Here is a 19456-nt window from a genome sequence, read left to right as displayed (position 1 = left end):
AATCTTTCACCCAGCAGGAAGTTCCATGTGTAACATTACAAGTATGTGAGCAAGTTATTTGTCCACCTAGGCCTGATTTGAGGGGAGATTAATTTGTTGCACAGGTGAACGCTAGCAGGCCCAGGGCACAGGGCATGCTGTGGCCAACCTGGTTAGTTGTCCGTTCCTGCCCAGGCAAGCTCAGGTGCAGAGACAATGAGCACACCACCGGAAATGGATAAACAGCAGAGCTAGGAATTTGGACGGCTAATGCTCGCATTCCCTTTGTGCAGAATATGCTCCAGGAAATTGTGGAGTGTCAGACACTCTTAAAGCTGACCAAGATACAGCTCTTTGGGATTCGATAATAGCTCACATCAAATATTAATGCAAATCTGAATACACCTGCAATCTCTGAAAAATGAGGCACATCCAGTGACGCAGTAATATCTCAGCATCTTTAAAACTACATAAGTTAACATCTCACAGCAAATAAACATTTTCACAATGGCCCTCTGAATTAACAACTTTTAATCTCTTCATGCGATTTCAACAAATGTTATCTCAGATGACAGCATTTCAGTATAACTGTCATCCCAGTATCTATTTTATTTATTTATACGACGTCTTATACATCTTTTTCATTATGTGATCACAGCTAGAGGTTACTTATTTGCAGTGAATTAGCTGCGGGGCATGAAAACAGACGTGTTTGACTCGACCCTATGACAGCGTTGAGCTATTCTTTTTTAAAAGAGCCGTGCATAGCTGCAGTACCTAAAGATCGAGCAGTATCAGGCAAATTCACCACTAGTTTGCTCGTATGGACTGCTGTTTAGAAGAGCAACTACTCAACAGCAGTAAGCGTTAGGTACTGTCACACAGGAGAATGGAAAAACAAGAAGGTGACTCCTGTATATAAAAACGTGAGAGAATGGATCCGCAAAGTTACAGTCTTACAACTTTAATGTCAGTTTGGAGCAGAAACCTTGATCATGGTCTCAGTTCGAATAAAACACATTTCCTTAAACCAAGAAACATATCCTAGCTGGCCATGGCACTGGAGTTGGCATGGCTTCACATCTCTGTTGGTACCTTCCAGAACCTCATTGACTCTCATAGTGCACCTCTTGCAGTAGTCTACACTACAAAGGGTGGTTATTCAGCCTTTTGACATGTGGTCACATTAGTGTGACTGGACAGTGTAATAAGAGACTGTGATCTGATAAATTATTTCTCTAGATCAAAACATAAAGTTGGAGTGTTGCTATATACAAGGAGGAAATGGGTAGTCTACAAGATACTGAATACTCTAAATGTATAAGTCTTCCATCATACATTGAAAAAATTTAAAAATTTCTGGCATAGTGACTGAAGACCTAAGAATTTATTTGTGTATATAGGTCCCTAAGCAGTAATATTTCAACATTTATGAAATAACTAGAGAAATTATTACTGAAGTTTAAAATGAAAGCTGTTGTAATATTTGAAGACTACAGTATAACCATGGGTAAAGAATCAAATCCAAAATAAGAATTAAACGAAATATTATTATGGTGTAATATGAAAATAATAATAAACGTACCTATGAGAAAGATTCATCAAAGCCAGACCATCATTTAAGACAATATCCCTAATATTGAAAATAGTGAATGTAAAGCAAACTTTTTGCAACCAACAACCTCTGATCATCATTGGCTAATGTTTTGAATTACAAAACTTGGAGCTCAAAAACAGAAGTAAAGCAAGACAAGAGAGAAGTCAGGATTATCAATCTACAAAAAATGGACAGTTATCGAATAACACTGAGGAAAATAAGATTGGACTGAAACAATGCAGGCACAAAACACAAATTGGGAGTATGATCCATTTCTTAACACATGCATCAACACATTGTCAATGCATGTGCGAACATTACGGAAGACGAACTACTCACTGTTGAGAGGAATGTCGTTACAAGTATTGCCAAATGAATTGAGGTGGTATTTACAGGTAATCACACTGTAACAGCATGTGTTCTCAGAAATGATAAGTTCACAGATGTACATGTATCACATTGGAACAACCGAAATAAAATGTTCAAATGAACCTAAGTTCTGTATTTTAATTTAAAAAACCTACCTGTTACCAACTGTTCATCTAAAATTGTGAGCCATATGTTCGTGAGTATTACAGCGCCATCTATCACAAAGCGAAAAAAAAACGCAGTTGATATCTGTTTGACCTACGGCAGCGCCACCTAGGGGCCAACCATAGTGCCATCTGGTTTCCCCCTTCAAGCTAGATGAGTTTCTTTCTTTATAGTTTTTTCATTTGATTCTTATTTCATGAGATATTTGGCCCGGTCACTATCAATGGACCACCCTGTATAATCAATACCAAAAAATGTAGACAAAGATGTATAGATAACATAACTTTTACTAAGTAAATGAAAACTGAGAACACTGTAATTACAGATGAAACAAAAATTGGAAATATACCCAACAACAATTTTATAGTTGTTGTATAAAATTTGTAAGGGAAATAAACCGTCAGGGTCAAAGCATCCTAGAACACTGAGACAACCATGTCATTCAATGTTCCCTGGATCAGTGGCAAAAACAGATCTCACTTGCCCGCGAAAGGCAAAGGTCCCAAATTTGAGTCTCGGTCGGGCACACAGTTTTAATCTGCCAGGAAGTTTCATATCAGCGCACACTCTGCTGAAGAGTGAAAATCTCATTCTGGAAACATCCCTCAGGCTATGGCTAAGCCATGTCTCTGCAATATCCTTTCTTTCAGGAGTGCTAGTTCTGCAAGGTTCGCAGGAGAGCTTCTGTAAAGTTTGGAAGGTAGGAGACAACGTACTGGCAGAAGTAAAGCTGTGAGTACTGGGCGTGAGTTGTGCTTCAGTAGCTCAGTTGGTAGAGCACTTGCCCGTGAAAGGCAAAGGTCCCGAGTTCGAGTCTCGGTTGGACACACAGTTTTAATCTGCCAGGAAGTTTCATATCAGCGCACACTCCGCTGCAGAGTGAAAATCTCATTCTGGAAACATCCCCCAGGCTGTGGCTAAGCCATGTCTCTGCAATATCCTTTCTTTCAGGAGTGCTAGTTCTGCAATGTTCACAGGAGAGCTTCTGTTAAGTTTGGAAGTTAGGAGACGAGGTACTGGCAGTAGTAAAGCTGTGAGTACCGGGCGTGAGTTGTGCTTCGGTAGCTCAGTTGGTAGAGCACTTGCCCACGAAAGGCAAAGGTCCCGAGTTCGAGTCTCGGTCGGGCACACAGTTTTAATCTGCCAGGAAGTTTCAGATCTCATAAATATAATTTACAAATTAAAATCCAAGGAGTCTGCAGAAATGATGAAATATCATATTATCTAATAAAGTATGTGAATGGAGACACAACTGAATCTTTTTTGCATATAGCAGATTGCTCATTCAGAGAAGTAATATGTCCATAAAAATTGAAAATAAGCAAAGTAGCTGTAATATATAAGAAAAGTGACAAATATGACCCAAATAACTAAAGAAACAGTATGTTTACTCTTTGATTTCTCAAAAATACTAGAGATGCTCCTGCATAGTAGGATGGCAACATTCCTAACGAAACATAGCATTCTGATTTTGGCACAATCTTGTTTCCAAAAAGGGAAATCTACAGAGATTGCCATCTGGAGCCTGACAAAATATGTTATAGATGTAGTAGACAAAAGAAACTCTGTATCTGCTATGTATCGGGAAGAGAAAGAAAGATGTACACTGTGTTTGAATAGAGAAGTGGAGGGTCAAGTAGATATAATCATAAATGAAACTAGACTGGAGGAAGTTACCTCTACAAAATTTTTGCTAATTGCAGTTGACAATAAGCTCCAATGAAGACAGCAAAAGACAAGTGTGCTGTAAATTAAGCACCATACTATCTGTTGTGAAACAGCTTGCACGGTATGCTAACAGCCAACTTCTATGTACAATGTACAATGCTTTATTTGAACCATGCTTACAATATGGAATTACTGTTAAAGGAAACTCCAGTAGTAATATTACAAAAACAATATTTGTAGTGAAAGAAAAAAAGGCCATTAGAACTATCTTGAGTCAAAAACAAACGGTCTCATGCAGAACAGGCTTCCATAATATAAAAATCTTGACATTTTCATCCATGTATGTATATACAAATATAATTTCATTAATCAAAGGCAATTAATTACTAGAAAAATTCAATTGTTCACTCATATGACCCAAGAAATCAAAGGTCAGCTGAAATGGATACCACACAGACTGAAAACTGCTTAAAAAAGGTCCTTACTACTCAGACGTACAACCGGTAAAGCATCTTCCTAAGAGTTTACACGACAGTTGAGTGAAAAGATCACTCCACATGGTTATAGTTAAATATGGAATTAAACATTGTTAGATTGAGCTGAACATTATTTAGTTACTTGCATATACAAATTCATATATATAAGCCATGAAAAAGATTTCTCCACTTGATAGATAATTAAATATGTGACTAGACATCGTTAAGTTACTAAATTTCACACAATAAAAGAATAGAGAGCTTACACAGAAACAGCATTTTCAACAGTTTTAACTGTTGATAACTTAGATCTGAAACCATGCTAAGGCTTAATCAGTATTTTGTTTGTGAGAAATGAATCCAAATTTGCTTTTATATATAATATTCAATTATTTTTTAGAAATTAGGTACCAGAAAAGCTGGACAATAATTGTGTGGGATTTATCACTGTTCTGTGTAATTGAAAGACTACAGTCTGTTTTTTTAGATATTCTGGAAAAATACCACTAACAAACATCCAGTTTATAAGTGTACAGAGAGGAACTGATATTAAGTCCATTATTTTTTTAATCATTGCATCTGAATTATGGTATCAGTCAGTGTTCCTCAGGAATAGGTTAATGAAAATGAAAGAAAGCTAATTTGAAGTAACTTTCTTTTAGGTAAAATTCATCAAATTGAAGAAAATGAAAGAGTTCACAAACTGTCCAATGGGAGTCTTCTTATAAAACAAGTAAAGGAAGATGACAGAGGCTCATATTTTTGTGTTGCAGAAAACAAAGGTATGATGTTTATATTTTATTCAAAGGTACTGTTTTTAATAGTTTCTTTATATACAAATATGATGTTAATTTAGCAGTGGCTAATTTGGTACCTAAATACATGTCTTAATTCAAAAGTGCAGGCTTAATGCATTACATGTAGTCTCACATTAGTATAATCTTTTACATACTGTGTCAGAGTTTATTGTAATTTTGTATCCAGTATTTTTCTCTAAGTCAGTATAAATTATTGGAAAATTGAGGATGAAATATTGTTATTTGTATTAGGAGCTGTAGAAGTGCTGAGCCAAAGAACTGCTTGTAATTAATACATGTTACCTGCCAATATCAATCGATAAAGAGAAAAAAATCATAAGTGATAAATTCTGTATACATGCCATCTTCTTAATGTAGGAACAGTGACTGATGAACTGCATAACGTACATTGAGATAAGATGGTTATTTGCCTTGGAATGAGAGAGCGGGATGACTGTATTCCCATAATTTGCTTGTGCAATTTTTTATCTTCCTTATGATTTCATTTGAGTGTAAGATTGTAAATTATTTTCATCATATCAGTACAGTACAGTTCAAACACACACACACAAACATACACACACACACACACACACACACACACACACACACACACACACACACATGTGCGCAAAACTCTATTTGTAACCACTTCCTAAGATTATATCTGAGAAACTTTGAAAGGAAAATAAGTAACTTTGTGTAATTAGGTAGAATTCCAGCAAGCACTAAGGTGTAATTTGTTTTGCAGCTGCCATCATATGTATCTGTGCATGCACTAACAAATTTTTGAGAAATTTTAAATCTTTATTCAACACTGTTGTGTGTATGTAACTAACAAAAAATAAACCATTGTAGCTAATCAATATGTACAATAGGAGGAAAGCAGTGTCAGTCATAGATTTTTAATGTGTTTATTGAAGACTGATTTCAGCTACTGAGTAGCTATCTTCAGTACATTATGTCGAAGTCATAATAACTTATGAAAAATATAATATCACATGGTACCACTTAACATTATGTTACCAGTTAAACATCAGTTGAACTGATATTCATTATCTGTTATGTCAAGTGGTACCATGTGTTATTACATTTACAATAAGTCATCCTGACATGGCTATAATCTGCTGAAGATAGCTGCTCTGTAGTTGAATCGATCGGCAGTAAACAGATTAAAAATTTATGATCGATGATGCCAAACCTTCTGGATCAGATTAATATAACTGTGGAACATACTGTTCCTGATGTAAAAACACTTGAAGAATTTAACTAACATCTGCTGCAAGAGGCTTATGTTCAGCAACATTTTCTTTGTGCAAGAAGTACTCTTCACAATTTGTAATTCATTAGTCTGCAGAGAGACATCACGATCTTACATACCTGTATTATGCATATACCTCTTCTGACTTGCAGACAGTATAGATGATAGTGGCTTGAGTGACTGTAGAACTGGTCCAAGAAATTGCAGAAGATCATGTGAAAGCTGGAGAGAACATAAAAATTCATGGATTTGCTTTAAGTGCAGTATAATGCTATTCATAATGTTATTACCCATGTAGTCTTTAATCTAGAATGTGCCGGTATGTGATAGTGAATGATTTCAATATGAAACAAATTGGGATAAATAATTTCCTGTGGCTCTTTAATGATTAAAGGTCATTGATTTTATTCTTTATTAAGTATGTTGTTGCATTCATTATTTACAATAATAACCAAATTCATTTTTATTCTGAACATCTTTAGATCTGTTAAAACAAATAAATACATGATAAACCTGATGTTATATAGGTAGTGTGAAAGACTCATATGATAAATATGTGCAGCAGAGCTGATTGCGTGATGTGTCTGTGCTTAATCCACAAGAAATGATGACCTCTGTTGGAATACTCACAGAAAGAAGTACAAGAAAGTTGCAACACTGAAGAAAATGTGTTCAGAATGTGAACTGCGGGATTCTGTTGTATTCTACTCTGAAGCACCAAAGAAACTGGTCTAGGCATGGGTATTCAAATACAGAGATATATAAACAGGCAGAATACGGCACTGCTGTTAGCAATGACTACATAAGGCAGCAAGTGTCTGGCACAGTTTCTAGTTTGGTTACTGCTGCTACAATGGCAGGTTATCAAGATATAAGTGAGTTTGAATGTGATGTTATAGTCAGTGCATGAGCGATGGGACAGAGCATCTCTGAGGTAGCAATGAAATGGGGATTTTCCCATATGACCATTTCAGGAGTGTACTGTAACTATCAGAAATACAGTATAACATCAGATCTCCGACATCACTGCAGACAGAAAAAGATCCTGCAAGAACGGGAGCAACAACAATTGAAGAAAATCATTCTACATGACAGAAGTACAACCCTTCTGCAAATTGTTGCAGATTTCAATGCTGGGTCACCAAAAGTGTCACCATTCAATGAAACATCATTGATATGTGCTTTCAGAGCTGAAGGCCCACTCGTGTACCCTTAATGACTACACAACACAAAGCTTTACACATTGCCTGGGCCTGTTAACAATGACATTGGACTGCTGATGACTGGAAACATGTTGCCTGGTCAGATGAGTCTCATTTCAAATTGTATTGAGCAGATGGACATATACAGTTATGGAGACAAGCTCATGAATCCAGCACCCTGCATGTCTGCTGGGGACTGATCAAGCTGGTGGAGGCACTGTAATGGTGTGGGGCAAGTGCCATGGGACTGATATGTGACTGCTGATATGTCTAGATATGACTCTGACAGGTGACACGTACGTAAGCATTCTGTCTGATCACCTGCATCCATTCATGTCCATTGTGCATTCTGACGGACTTGGGCAATTCCCACAGGACAATGTGAGAACCCACACATCCAGAATTGCTACAGAGTGGCTCCAGGAACACTCTTCTGAGTTTAAACACTTCTGCTGACCACCAGACTCCCCAGACATGAACAATATTGAGCATATCTGGGATGCCTTACAACGTGCTGTTCAGAAGAGATCTTCACCCCCTCTCACTCTTATGGATTTATGGACTGCCCTGCAGGATTCATGGTGTCAGTTCCCTCTAGCACTACTTCAGACATTAGTCGAGTCCATGCCACATCATGTTGCAGCATGTCTTTGTGCTTTAGAGTGTCCTACACAATATTAGGCGGGTGTACCAGTTTCTTCGGCTCTTCAATGTAGTTTGAACTTTGTATACTGGTTTGTTTTAACGCAATTACTTTATAGAGAATGGCACCTTCCAATTTATGTGTGTTGTTGGCTTATGGAGCCTGTGCACTGCATGTAAAAGTGATGGGTGTGTCTGCAACTATGATAGATATTGTATACACTGTAATATATGTCATATGTATGTTTCAAACTACTTGTGTAAGATCCAACTTAGCACGTCTTATTTGTTTTAACAGATCAGAAAATATTATTGTAATGATAAATATGACCACAAATATGGATATAGATAAAAAAATTTTTGACTTATACTTGAACTCTCACAGATTTATTTCCAGTTGATGTTACATCGAGCTTTCGTACAGGGTGTTACAAAAAGGTACGGCCAGTTACAAAAAGGTACAGCCAAACTTTCAGGAAACATTCCTCACACACAAATAACGAAAAGGTGTTATGTGGACATGTGTCCAGAAACGCTTAATTTCCATGTTAGAGCTCATTTTAGTTTTGTCAGTATGTACTGTGCTTCCTCGATTCACCGCCAGTTGGCCCAATTGAAGGAAGGTAATGTTGACTTCGGTGCTTTTGTTGACATGCGACTCATTGCTCTACAGTACTAGCATCAAGCACATCAGTACGTAGCATCAACATGTTAGTGTTCATCATGAATGTGGTTTTGCAGTCAGTGCAATGTTTACAAATGCGGAGTTGGCAAATGCCCATTTGAGGTATGGATTAGCACGGGGCAATAGCCGTGGCGTGGGACGATTGTATCGAGACAGATTTCCAGAACGAAGGTGTCCCGACAGGAAGACGTTCGAAGCAATTGATCGGTGTCTTAGGGAGCACGGAACATTCCAGCCTATGACTCGCAGCTGGGGAATACTTAGAACGACGAGGACACCTGCAATGGCTGAGGCAATTCTTCATGCGGTTGACGATAAGCCTGATATCAGCGTCAGAGAAGTTGCTGCAGTACAAGGTAATGTTGACCATGTCACTGTATGGAGATTGCTATGGGAGAACCAGTTGTTTCCATACCATGTACAGCATGTGCAGGCACTATCAGCAGCTGATTGGCCTCCACGGGTACACTTCTGCGAATGGTTCATCCAACAATGTGTCAATCCTCATTTCAGTGCAAATGTTCTCTTTACGGATGAGGCTTCATTCCAATGTGATCAAATTGTAAATTTTCACAATCAACATGTGTGGGCTGATGAGAATCTGCATGCAATTGTGCAATCACGTCATCAACACAGATTCTGTGAACGTTTGGGCAGGCATTGTTGGTGATGTCTTGATTGGGCCCCATGTTCTTCCACCTACACTCAATGGAGCACGTTATCATGATTTCGTATGGGATACTCTACCTGTGCTGCTAGAACATGTGCCTTTACAAGTACGACACAACATGTGGTTCACGCACGATGGAGCTCCTGCACATTTCAGTGAAAGTGTTCGTATGCTTTTCAACAACAGATTCGGTGACCGATGGATTGGTAGAGGCGGACCAATTCCATGGCCTCCATGCTCTCCTGGCCTCAATCCTCTTGACTTTCATTTATGGGGGCATTTGAAAGCTCTTGTCTACACAACCCTGGTACTCTTCGTGCTCGTATTGTGGACGGCTGTGATACAATACGCCATTCTCCAGGGCTGCATCAGCGCATCAGAGATTCCATGTGACGGAGGGTGGATGCATGTATCCTCACTAACAGAGGACATTTTGAACATTTCCTGTAACAAAGTGTTTGAAGTCACGCTGGTACATTCTGTTGCTGTGTGTTCCCATTCCATGATTAATGTGATTTGAAGCAAAGTAATAAAATGAGCTCCAACATGGAAAGTAAGCGTTTCCGGACACATGTCCACATAACATATTTTCTTGCTTTGTGTGTGAGGAATGTTTCCTGAAAGTTTGGCCATACCTTTTTGTAACAAAGATGATGTGACTTACCGAAAGAAAGCACTGGCAGGTCGATAGACACACAAACAAACACAAACATACCCACAAAATACAAGCTTTCGCAACCAACAGTTGCTTCGTCAGGAAAGAGGGAAGGAGAGGGAAAGACGAAAGGATGTGGGTTTTAAGGGAGAGGGTAACGAGTCATTCCAATCCCGGGAGCGGAAAGACTCACCTTAGGGGGAAAAAAAGGATGGGTATACACTCGCACACACACACATATCCATCCACACATATACAGACACAAGCAGACATATTCAAAGGCCTTTGTCGGTTGACTGTCAACATAAACAGATGTAACATATTGTATATAAATAGTCCAAAAGACCCATTATTGTTTGGTTACTTTTGAGTTGTTGCTGAAGTATACATCTCTTATGATTGTTGTAACACTGTCAACATCTTGTGTTAGAAGGTTTCTGCTAATTATAAGAAATCTGAATCTGCCATTAAGCTATTATTCATCTGACAAGTAGAAAAAGTTAATGGTTTATTGAAATTCCAGTGTAACTTTCTTAAAAGTTTCTAGCAGAGAAATTAGCTGGAAATGGAACTTTAATTTGCAAAAATAATAAGAAATGTCATCATGAAACTTCCCAGCAGATTAAAACTGTGTTCAAGACGGTATTTTGGAGAGGTGCACTGGCTCTGGATTGAATACACCTGGTGGATTAATGATGAGGGCCAGTATGCCAGCCAGCTTGGATATGCTTTTCAGGCTGTTTCCCATATCCAACTAGATGAATACTGGGCTGATACATCCTACCTTAATTACACAACTCAAACATCTAGAAAATATTCCCACACCTTCACCTGGGATAACACTAGATGTAGACACATGGGGTTCACAGACTTCATCGAGGTGGGGGTGGACGGGGGGGGGAGGTGGGAAGGGGACCGGGTTTATGGTGACAGGAAGGGTATCTGGCCACCCTGTACGAATCCAATAAGTACCTTGCTGATCCCATGAAATAGGGATATAAAGGCCATGAGAAGGAAGAAGGTCTACATGTTCTGTAAAACTGATGAGTAGGTGATCTCTTTTCTGAGACAGTGGCTGGACACATATTGCCAGGACAGACACTGGAATAGATAATACCAAAACAGAGAAACAAAATTTTGAGATCTCTTTCTTCAAATTCTACTCCACAAAATAAAACTATTGGTGAAGCTTGCTGAAAGCTAATGCCTTCAATTTTTTATGTGAAAGCTCTTAAACCATTTTAAATAAAACAAACCTTATTAACATTCTACACCTTTATCCTTCATGTATATACATTTGCAGTTCTCTGCCACTAGAGGGCTCCAAATTGTAGCATGTGTCATGCTGGTGTATAACATAAATATGTCAGAGCTTGAGAAACAGAGTATTGTAATTGAGTTATGAATCCAAAGAGTTCATCAACACATGGAGCACCGTCTCCTTCAGCATGATGGTGCTAGACCTCATATGAGTGATGTGACATTTGCGACAATCTGTTGCCTTGAGTTCACTGCCATTGATCATCCTCCACACACATGGGTGATGTGACATCTGCAACAATCTGTCACCTTGAGTTCACTGTCATTGATCATCCTCCATACACTCCTGATTTTGCCCCATCCATTTTTCATTTGTTTCCAATACGTAAAGAGTGCCTTCGAAAACTTCTCTTTGATATTGATGAAGTGGTGCAAGCAGAGGTGAGGTTGTGTCTCTCTCAACAAAGTGACAGTATCAATGAATTGGTATCTCATTGTGAGAAATATGTTAGTTGCCAGGGTGACTATATTGCGAAATCAATAAAGAATAGTATTTGTTTTATTGCCTCTACATTCTTGAGACTCCAATGTTTTTCAGAAACCACATAGTGCCAACTGACCCCAGAGTCATAAAAAATAATGAAATACATGAACACAACACCAGGAAAAATGCAAATCTGCATGTTATATGTACAAACACTCAACTGTGTAAAGAGGGAGCTTTCCACTTGGGCCTCCAACTGTTCAACAATCCTCCCACTAGTGTTAAGTCCATCGAAGACAACATAAAATTTAGCAAAGCCGTGAAGTCATATTTGTTATGTCACTGTTTTTACTCTGTAAATGAATACTTCGAACAGTAATCTTGTTAAATTGAAAACATTGAGCAATATAATACATTAGGATACTATAGGCCTATGTTAATATATGTTAACAATGTTAACTGATATTTTCCGACGTCTGCAACACACTGTGTACCATCAGATCACATGGAATAAATAAATAAATAAATAAATAAAAATCATTAAGAGTTTTCACATCAAAAATCCTGAGGCATTATGTTCCAGCACACCCAAAGAATTTTCCCATGCTACAAAGATGTGTGACAAAATGAGTAGTTCTTCTAGTGCTGAAAGAGATTTGCAATCACTAGAACTCAGTAAATATCCTAGGCTCGATGAAATCCTTGGCAGATTCTATGCAGTATTTGCAACTGAATTAGTGCCACTCTCATTTATAATTTACTAAAGTTCCCTCAAACAAGGAACATTTCCTTGTGATTTGTAATGAAATCAATAAATTGAAAATGGCACATGTCATACCCATGTACAAAAAGCCAGCATAGCTAATCCAAAAAACTGCCATCAGTATCAGTCATTGCATTTGAAAAAAAATTGTATAACATATTATGAACTCAAACCAAATAGCAACCAACAACAAGGAGAGATGGTCTGGGGTGCCATTTCATTTTACAGCAGAACCCATTTGGTTGTCATCTGTGGTACTCTCACAGAACAGTAGTACTCCAACAGTATTCTACAGCCCATTTTGTTGCTCTTCATGGCAAACCATCCTGGGCTTATATTTCAGCAAGATAATGCCTGCCTAAACATGGCAGGAGTTTCTAATGCTTGTTTTTGTGCTTGTCAAACCCTACCTTGCCCAGCAAGGTCACCAAATCCCTCCTCAATTGAGAACATTATGGGCAGAGCCCTCCAACCAGCTTAGGACCTTGATGATATAACATGCCAATTGGATAGAATTTTGCATGATATCCATCATGACAACATCTACAACTCTACCAATCATTGCCAAGCCAAATAACTGTTTGCATAATGGCCAGAGGTCAACCAGCACATTATCGATTTGCTCAATTTGTGAAGCTATTTCTCTTGAATAAATCATCCAATTTTTTTGAGATTGTAATCATTTGTTTGTTTGTACATATACATCGTATCTACAAATTTCTGTCCCATTCGGATAACTCCTTTGTTGTGCAACATTTTTTTGTCTTAACGTGTAAATTTCCAACTATGTAAAATTATATAAATTTAGGAAAAACATGTGTTAACCAAAGCAATTATACTAACTAATAAAATAAAAGCAAACAATAGCAAGTAATCAAACTGCAGCTTGTGATGATGCAGGCAGCAAAATTTACATCACTAAAATTATGACAGAGACAAAATGTAGTCAAGAGAAATAAAAAAATAGCCCTGGAGTCTCTCAGATAGTGCTGAAGTTGGTACTATTAAAAAAAAGTCACAGAAATTGAAATTACAAAGTGATCAAAAGCACTAATCACTGCAAACAACCACAGAGCATTTAGGAAGACTGAAATAAATTCACTGACTGTGAATAACTTGGCATCATCTGTATTAGCTTCAGATGTTCTGCCTGTGGGTGATATGTGAAAATTTTTGCCAGACTGGGACTCAGACCCAGATTTCTCACTTATCATGAGCAATCACCTTACCATTAGCCTATCTGTGAATGCCTCTCAGACCATCCATGGGTCTGGCAAAAATTTTCATACGTCACCAACAGTTAGAACATCTGCACCTACCTATAATACAGCTGACACCAATTACTAATATTCAGTAAGTTTATTTGGATGTAATTTTGAATGGCTCTCAATCATCATCAGTGAAATTATTCCATGTAGAGGCTGGTACTAGGTGATAATTCCCATATGTCTCAATTCCTCGCCTTAGTCTCACTGATGTGGGAATACAGGATTAAGCTGCAAACATTCAGTGATGAATGTAGGAGATTGTGGTACATGGATGTAGACAGTGTGACAAACAGAAGTTTGGATCAGTTCGGGAGGCATGCGTAGATAGCTTCATGATAGTGCAACGTCATGATGAACAGAAACAGGTAGAACATCTACAGCTAATATAGCTCACACCAAGTTTTTCGCATTCAGCAAATTTATTTCAATATACACACATCAATAAAAGTTTTGCATCACCCCAGTTCCCAGAACTCCTGAAGATAGACGTTTACTGTGGATGTTGTAACACAGGCACAGTCCCTTTGACAGTTCAGAGACGTCACTAAACCCACCCAAAGATGTAAAGAACCATGCATGAGCAGCACCTATTAGATGGAGGGGATGCGACAGCCAATCAGTTCCAGTCATTCCACCAACATGCTACTTGGTATTAGAGGTACCGGTGTGTACAGCAATCTGGACCACCACCCCTGAAGGTCTAGCTGTAGGTGGTACAACATGCAGTGTGTGATTTTCATGAGCAATGAAAAGGGCAGAAATGATGTTTATGTTGATCTCTACTCCAATTTTCTGTACAGGTTCCGGAACTCTCCGAACCAAGGTGATGCAAAACATTTTTTGACGTGTATAGTTTCAAACAGCGGTCAATCATCATCAATGCTAAATGGTTTTGATGGTGTTGAGTCATAGTTGTGCAATACTTTCTAAATGACACATGACTTAAAAAGGGTCTAACAAGTTTTAGCGTTGTATTTGACAATGGCTTAAAAGCCAAAATTTGGATGATAAAAAAGGTTAAATATAATAATATACAGTCAAAACATCAGTGTAAAATTTAGGAATACAATGAAATGTAAATACTGACTGGCTGTTTCGCAGTATTCAGATTACCTGATTGCATTGATGCAGAAAGTTTAAATCAACATTTGTGTTAAGAACTCTACTGGAAAATTTTTAAGTTTTTCTTAGCCAACCACATTTGCCCATGCATTTTAGTAATGGTGCTAAATATGCCTGTGTCAAGCACACTAGAGCCTATCATCATCATTTTTTTTTCTCTTCTTCTTCTTCTTCTTCTTTTTCTTCTATTCTGCATTAATTTGCAGCACAATTTTCTTCAGTCAGTTGGTGATAAATCTCAACAAAATTCTCATTAGTGTATGGAGTAGCTGCTTGCAAGTGATGTGTAAGTCCTTTCCTCCATGTCATGTAACCATCCAAGGTCTAACAAGCATTCATACCATTGGAACCCTTTGTATTACATTTTTTAAATTTCTGCACACTCTAATGCAAATTTTGGGAACACTGAAAAAATTGTTTTCCGGTAATGAAAGAGAGCACTAAAAGTGTTTTGTGGGCAAAGAAGAATAAATATGCCTGAAAATGTGCAACATTGGAATGTTTAATAATACAATTTGTCTTTTTTTTCCAAGTGCATATAGTTAGTTATGTCAGATGTCAGTGTATATGAATTCTTGCCACCCCCTTTAATAGTTTTACAAGAATTGGAGATTTGTATAGGTCTGTTGTGGCAGGATGTTGGGCACTGTAAAAGTCTTTCGCTGTGCTCATTCTTGTTCTATTGCATGGTCACTCATTTGATGCATTTATAAGACATACCTGTGCTATTTAGTTTACTTTGAATTACATTAACTGCTTTCTCTTTGATGCTTACATATACATGTATATTTCAATTTTTTTCTAGGTGGCATGGGCTATGGAAAAACACACCTTGGTATAGTAAATCCTATCAAAGTTTACATTAGTCCAAGTTTATTTGAGTTCACCAGATCACAAACAGTTAGACTTCTCTGCAATACAGATGACAATTCCACAGCAGAGTTCCTTTGGATGAAAGATGGAGATGTTTTAACTGTAAGTGTTCCTGTTGTTTTAGATTAAGAAGATACCTTTTAAAGCATAATTCAGTAACTATGACTATTGTTTAGTTCCTTATTCCTCAGTTGATTTAAGCTAGAAAGTTTTCTCATCAGGCAGCAAACAGCCCTCTGTCTGAGTTTGGTCTTTATCAGCTTAGGAGCATTCTGTATCAGCACAGCAGTGTGCTAAGTGTTGAGGGTATATCTTTTCATTATCAGGCAAGGTAGCACAGCAATTCAGGTGCTGGACTCACATTTGAGAAGACAGTTGTTCTAAATCCTGCCTGGCCATCCACATTTACAATTTTTGTGATTTCCCTAAATCACTTAAGGCAAAATCTGGAATGGTTCCTTAGAAAAGGAAGAGGCCAGTTTCTTTCCCACTTTGTCCCAAATCCTCAGCCTGACGTTTTATGTACCCTCTCTTGCATGACTGCATTGCTGATGGGATGTTAAACTCTAGGGCCTAATTGTTCTTACTTCTCTTGTTCTACAAACATTGGAAGGAGAAAATATAGCCATGCACTGTATAGTTGAGGAATTGGTTGGTAGATGGGCATATAAATAATTCTGAACTACAGCTATTCCTTGGGTTAATAAAAACACACACAGCACATCACTGCATTGTGTAAGTACTGCAGCCTGACTCTTCACTTTGTACAGTTCTCCAGGTCTGAGTCAACATTATGGACGAAACTATCCTGTCTTTCCTGTTATGTATCTGTTGGTTCCATTACAAACTTATTTTCTGGAAACCTATCACCATGCCCCATTAAAACTCATTCATGTGATAGCATTATGCACCTTGAATTGATGATGTTCTTCCAATTACATTCGTGTTTCCAGTTTCATTGACAAGAGGGGGGGGGGGGGGGGGGTAATCCTCACTGCACTCATAGCATCTGGCATTTGATAAGCTACACGTGTATCCTGGGTTGTGATAAAAGGTGAGTGCATCATGGTAATCAGTCAAATCAGTCAATCTTGGCTGGGTATGGTTTTTGTAAACCACGAAATCCTGAGTTTCTGGCTAGCAAGTGCTGTCAATCCTCTATAACTGTAAGCTCTGGCCATCCTTTGCTGACCACTGTGTGAGACAACAGTGGAACATTATGTCTTGAATGTCATGGATTTTGACTAAACAGTTTGCATACTGAGTATGGTTCAAACTGTATATATGACAAACCTCAACCTAAAGGTAAGCTGTACGCAAATAAGATTGAGGACTGTTGTGGTAAACAGTTATTAGTGTGCAACATGTAGGGTACCTGTTATTTACCAGTGGTATTAAGCTCACTTAGGTATGCTCGGCTCTGCCTGAATAACTTTCAATTAGACAGCAGTTTTTGAAAATTGTGTGGACTCTACATTTTCTAACACATTCATCCTCCAGTACTCAATCTCGCAATTCAGAAGCTGATTAAAATGATATGTTATAATAAAATTTTGGATGAACTGTTCAGTTGCAGTATTAATTAAAATGTAAGCAATTTTCACATATTGACAATGCATTCATTGTTAACTAAGACTAGCAAAACTGTGAAAAAATCTAATCAGTTAAACAAAACTAGCAATTAAGCACTGAAAACTTACAGTCTGTGGTGTACATGATGTGATTATATTTTTCAACACATACTGTAATGCTGCTTGTGTACATCACACTTGAATGCTGGTGAAACAGCCAGGAGCACCTGGGCCACCTTCGATGTCTTTCCAGTCTGTCATGTCACAATATGCCACACTGAAATGCTATGCTTGCTTTGAACTGGTATATTTATAGGCAACTATACACTAGTGGATGTGCCTATGTCACACGGTACGTGTGCTCCCTGGGGTGCTGTTGGACAACGGTATTAGTATAGCTCTTGAGTGTGTCCATTACTGGATCTGTATTGATAATCAAGCCATCTGGAGATGTGGACATGTGTACAAAACAACTCTTCCCTTTAATAAGAACATAGGGCTGAAAATGGCCATGTCTGTGGCTGGCTTGATGAAGTAGTGGAGAGAGTGGTATTGGGATCTCCATCAATGGGTCCAGTGGCAAATCTTAATCAGAGCTGGACAGTCCAGTGCTACCAGTGCAGTTGGTATCAACTGTTGCTCCAGCAGCTGAGATGTACAGCTCAAGCATACCTGTGGGAGAGTTGGTTTTATAAGCAGCTGGAAATTGGGGAGGGTTTCTGCCTCCACAAGATCCTCACTCTGTTGCCTTGTGACCTATAGCACAGCATCTGGAAGAGGAAGTGTAGGCACTTGTCAAGTTTCTGCAAGCCTTCACTTAGCACTGGCGAAGAACGTTGCAATATATGTGCTAGTCATTTCTCACACAATTTTAAAACACTGTATTTTATAAGATTAAAACAACATAAGTGGACTGTGCCATCTGCATTGAAAATGTAAGATGTTGATGTCCTTTAAGGCAATAATGAAGCATTGGGTCACAAGCAAATAAAATATACTGATGAGGATCAAAATACAGCTTAAGAAAAAAGAAAAAAAAATATCTATAGGGGCACATACCAATCAGTAATACAGACTAAAACATAGGAGATAAAAGATAATATAAACTCTTCAATGTAATTTATAGCTGTTAGATGTCAGTAATTTTGGGAAGCTTGTGTGATGACTTTGCTGATTTCTTTCATTTGAAAGAAAAAACAGCACTTCATGAAATGGAAAACTAATTTACTGGCAAGGTCAAAATTACACTCAACACAACATCCTAAATCACCTATTCCTAAAACAATTTTGTCAGTGGTGTCTAAACACTCATAAAATATATCAGACCATAGATTTCAGATGAAAGACAGTTTCTTGTCAAGAACTACTTCAACCTGTAAACAAATGTTTGAAATGCTTTCAGATGGGTAAGTCTAATAAGAAAGACCTTTTATTGAGCTGAAGTCTTTTATGGCAGTGACGGTTGCAGCTGTTGTGTCAGATGGCATTTCACTCACAAGGGCTGGAGCCCACGTCACACAGCTTTTCTGTTTATTAAGCTTTTGGATGATGCAACCTGCTGTGTGATGAACTAAACATTGTTTTGGAATGTAATCTATGTACGGAATATGAAGATCTTTTTCCCTATCTGCTTTCACCATTTTGTCCTTAATTTTGTCCTCAGCATATAAGTTAATGCATTTGTTTCATACATCCATTTCTTTATCACATAAAGACATCTGATTAACAAATGATGCAAGAGATGGTTCTGAATTTGATTCACAGATCCCAGATGCACTTATAGCCATCTTAATGGGGGCATACACACACTGTAATATATGTAATAGCAGAAAATCTACAGTTGATGGATCGTCGTCTCAACTTATAGACCTCAAAATTCCAAAATGATATTCCAGAGGATCTTGGTTGAATTTTCCTGTCATTATGTACTTAAAACCTTTGGATCGTAA

At 38.0% G+C, this 19456-nt stretch overlaps 1 protein-coding gene across 1 annotated transcript in view; it reads left to right on the top strand.

Moving 5' to 3' along the window:
• LOC126470270 (hemicentin-1-like) overlaps positions 1 to 19456 on the top strand; it is an 808493-nt gene that overhangs the window by 231130 nt on the left and 557907 nt on the right. The window contains exons 11-12 of the mRNA XM_050098010.1: positions 4917 to 5036; positions 15869 to 16038. Coding sequence (XP_049953967.1) covers positions 4917 to 5036; positions 15869 to 16038 — 290 coding nt within the window. The remainder of the gene's footprint in view (positions 1 to 4916; positions 5037 to 15868; positions 16039 to 19456) is intronic.

The sequence above is a fragment of the Schistocerca serialis genome, chromosome 3, assembly GCF_023864345.2.
Source record: "Schistocerca serialis cubense isolate TAMUIC-IGC-003099 chromosome 3, iqSchSeri2.2, whole genome shotgun sequence".
In the NCBI taxonomy this organism is placed as follows: Eukaryota; Metazoa; Arthropoda; class Insecta; order Orthoptera; family Acrididae; genus Schistocerca; species Schistocerca serialis.
This window is presented reverse-complemented; position numbering and strand designations above follow the sequence as displayed.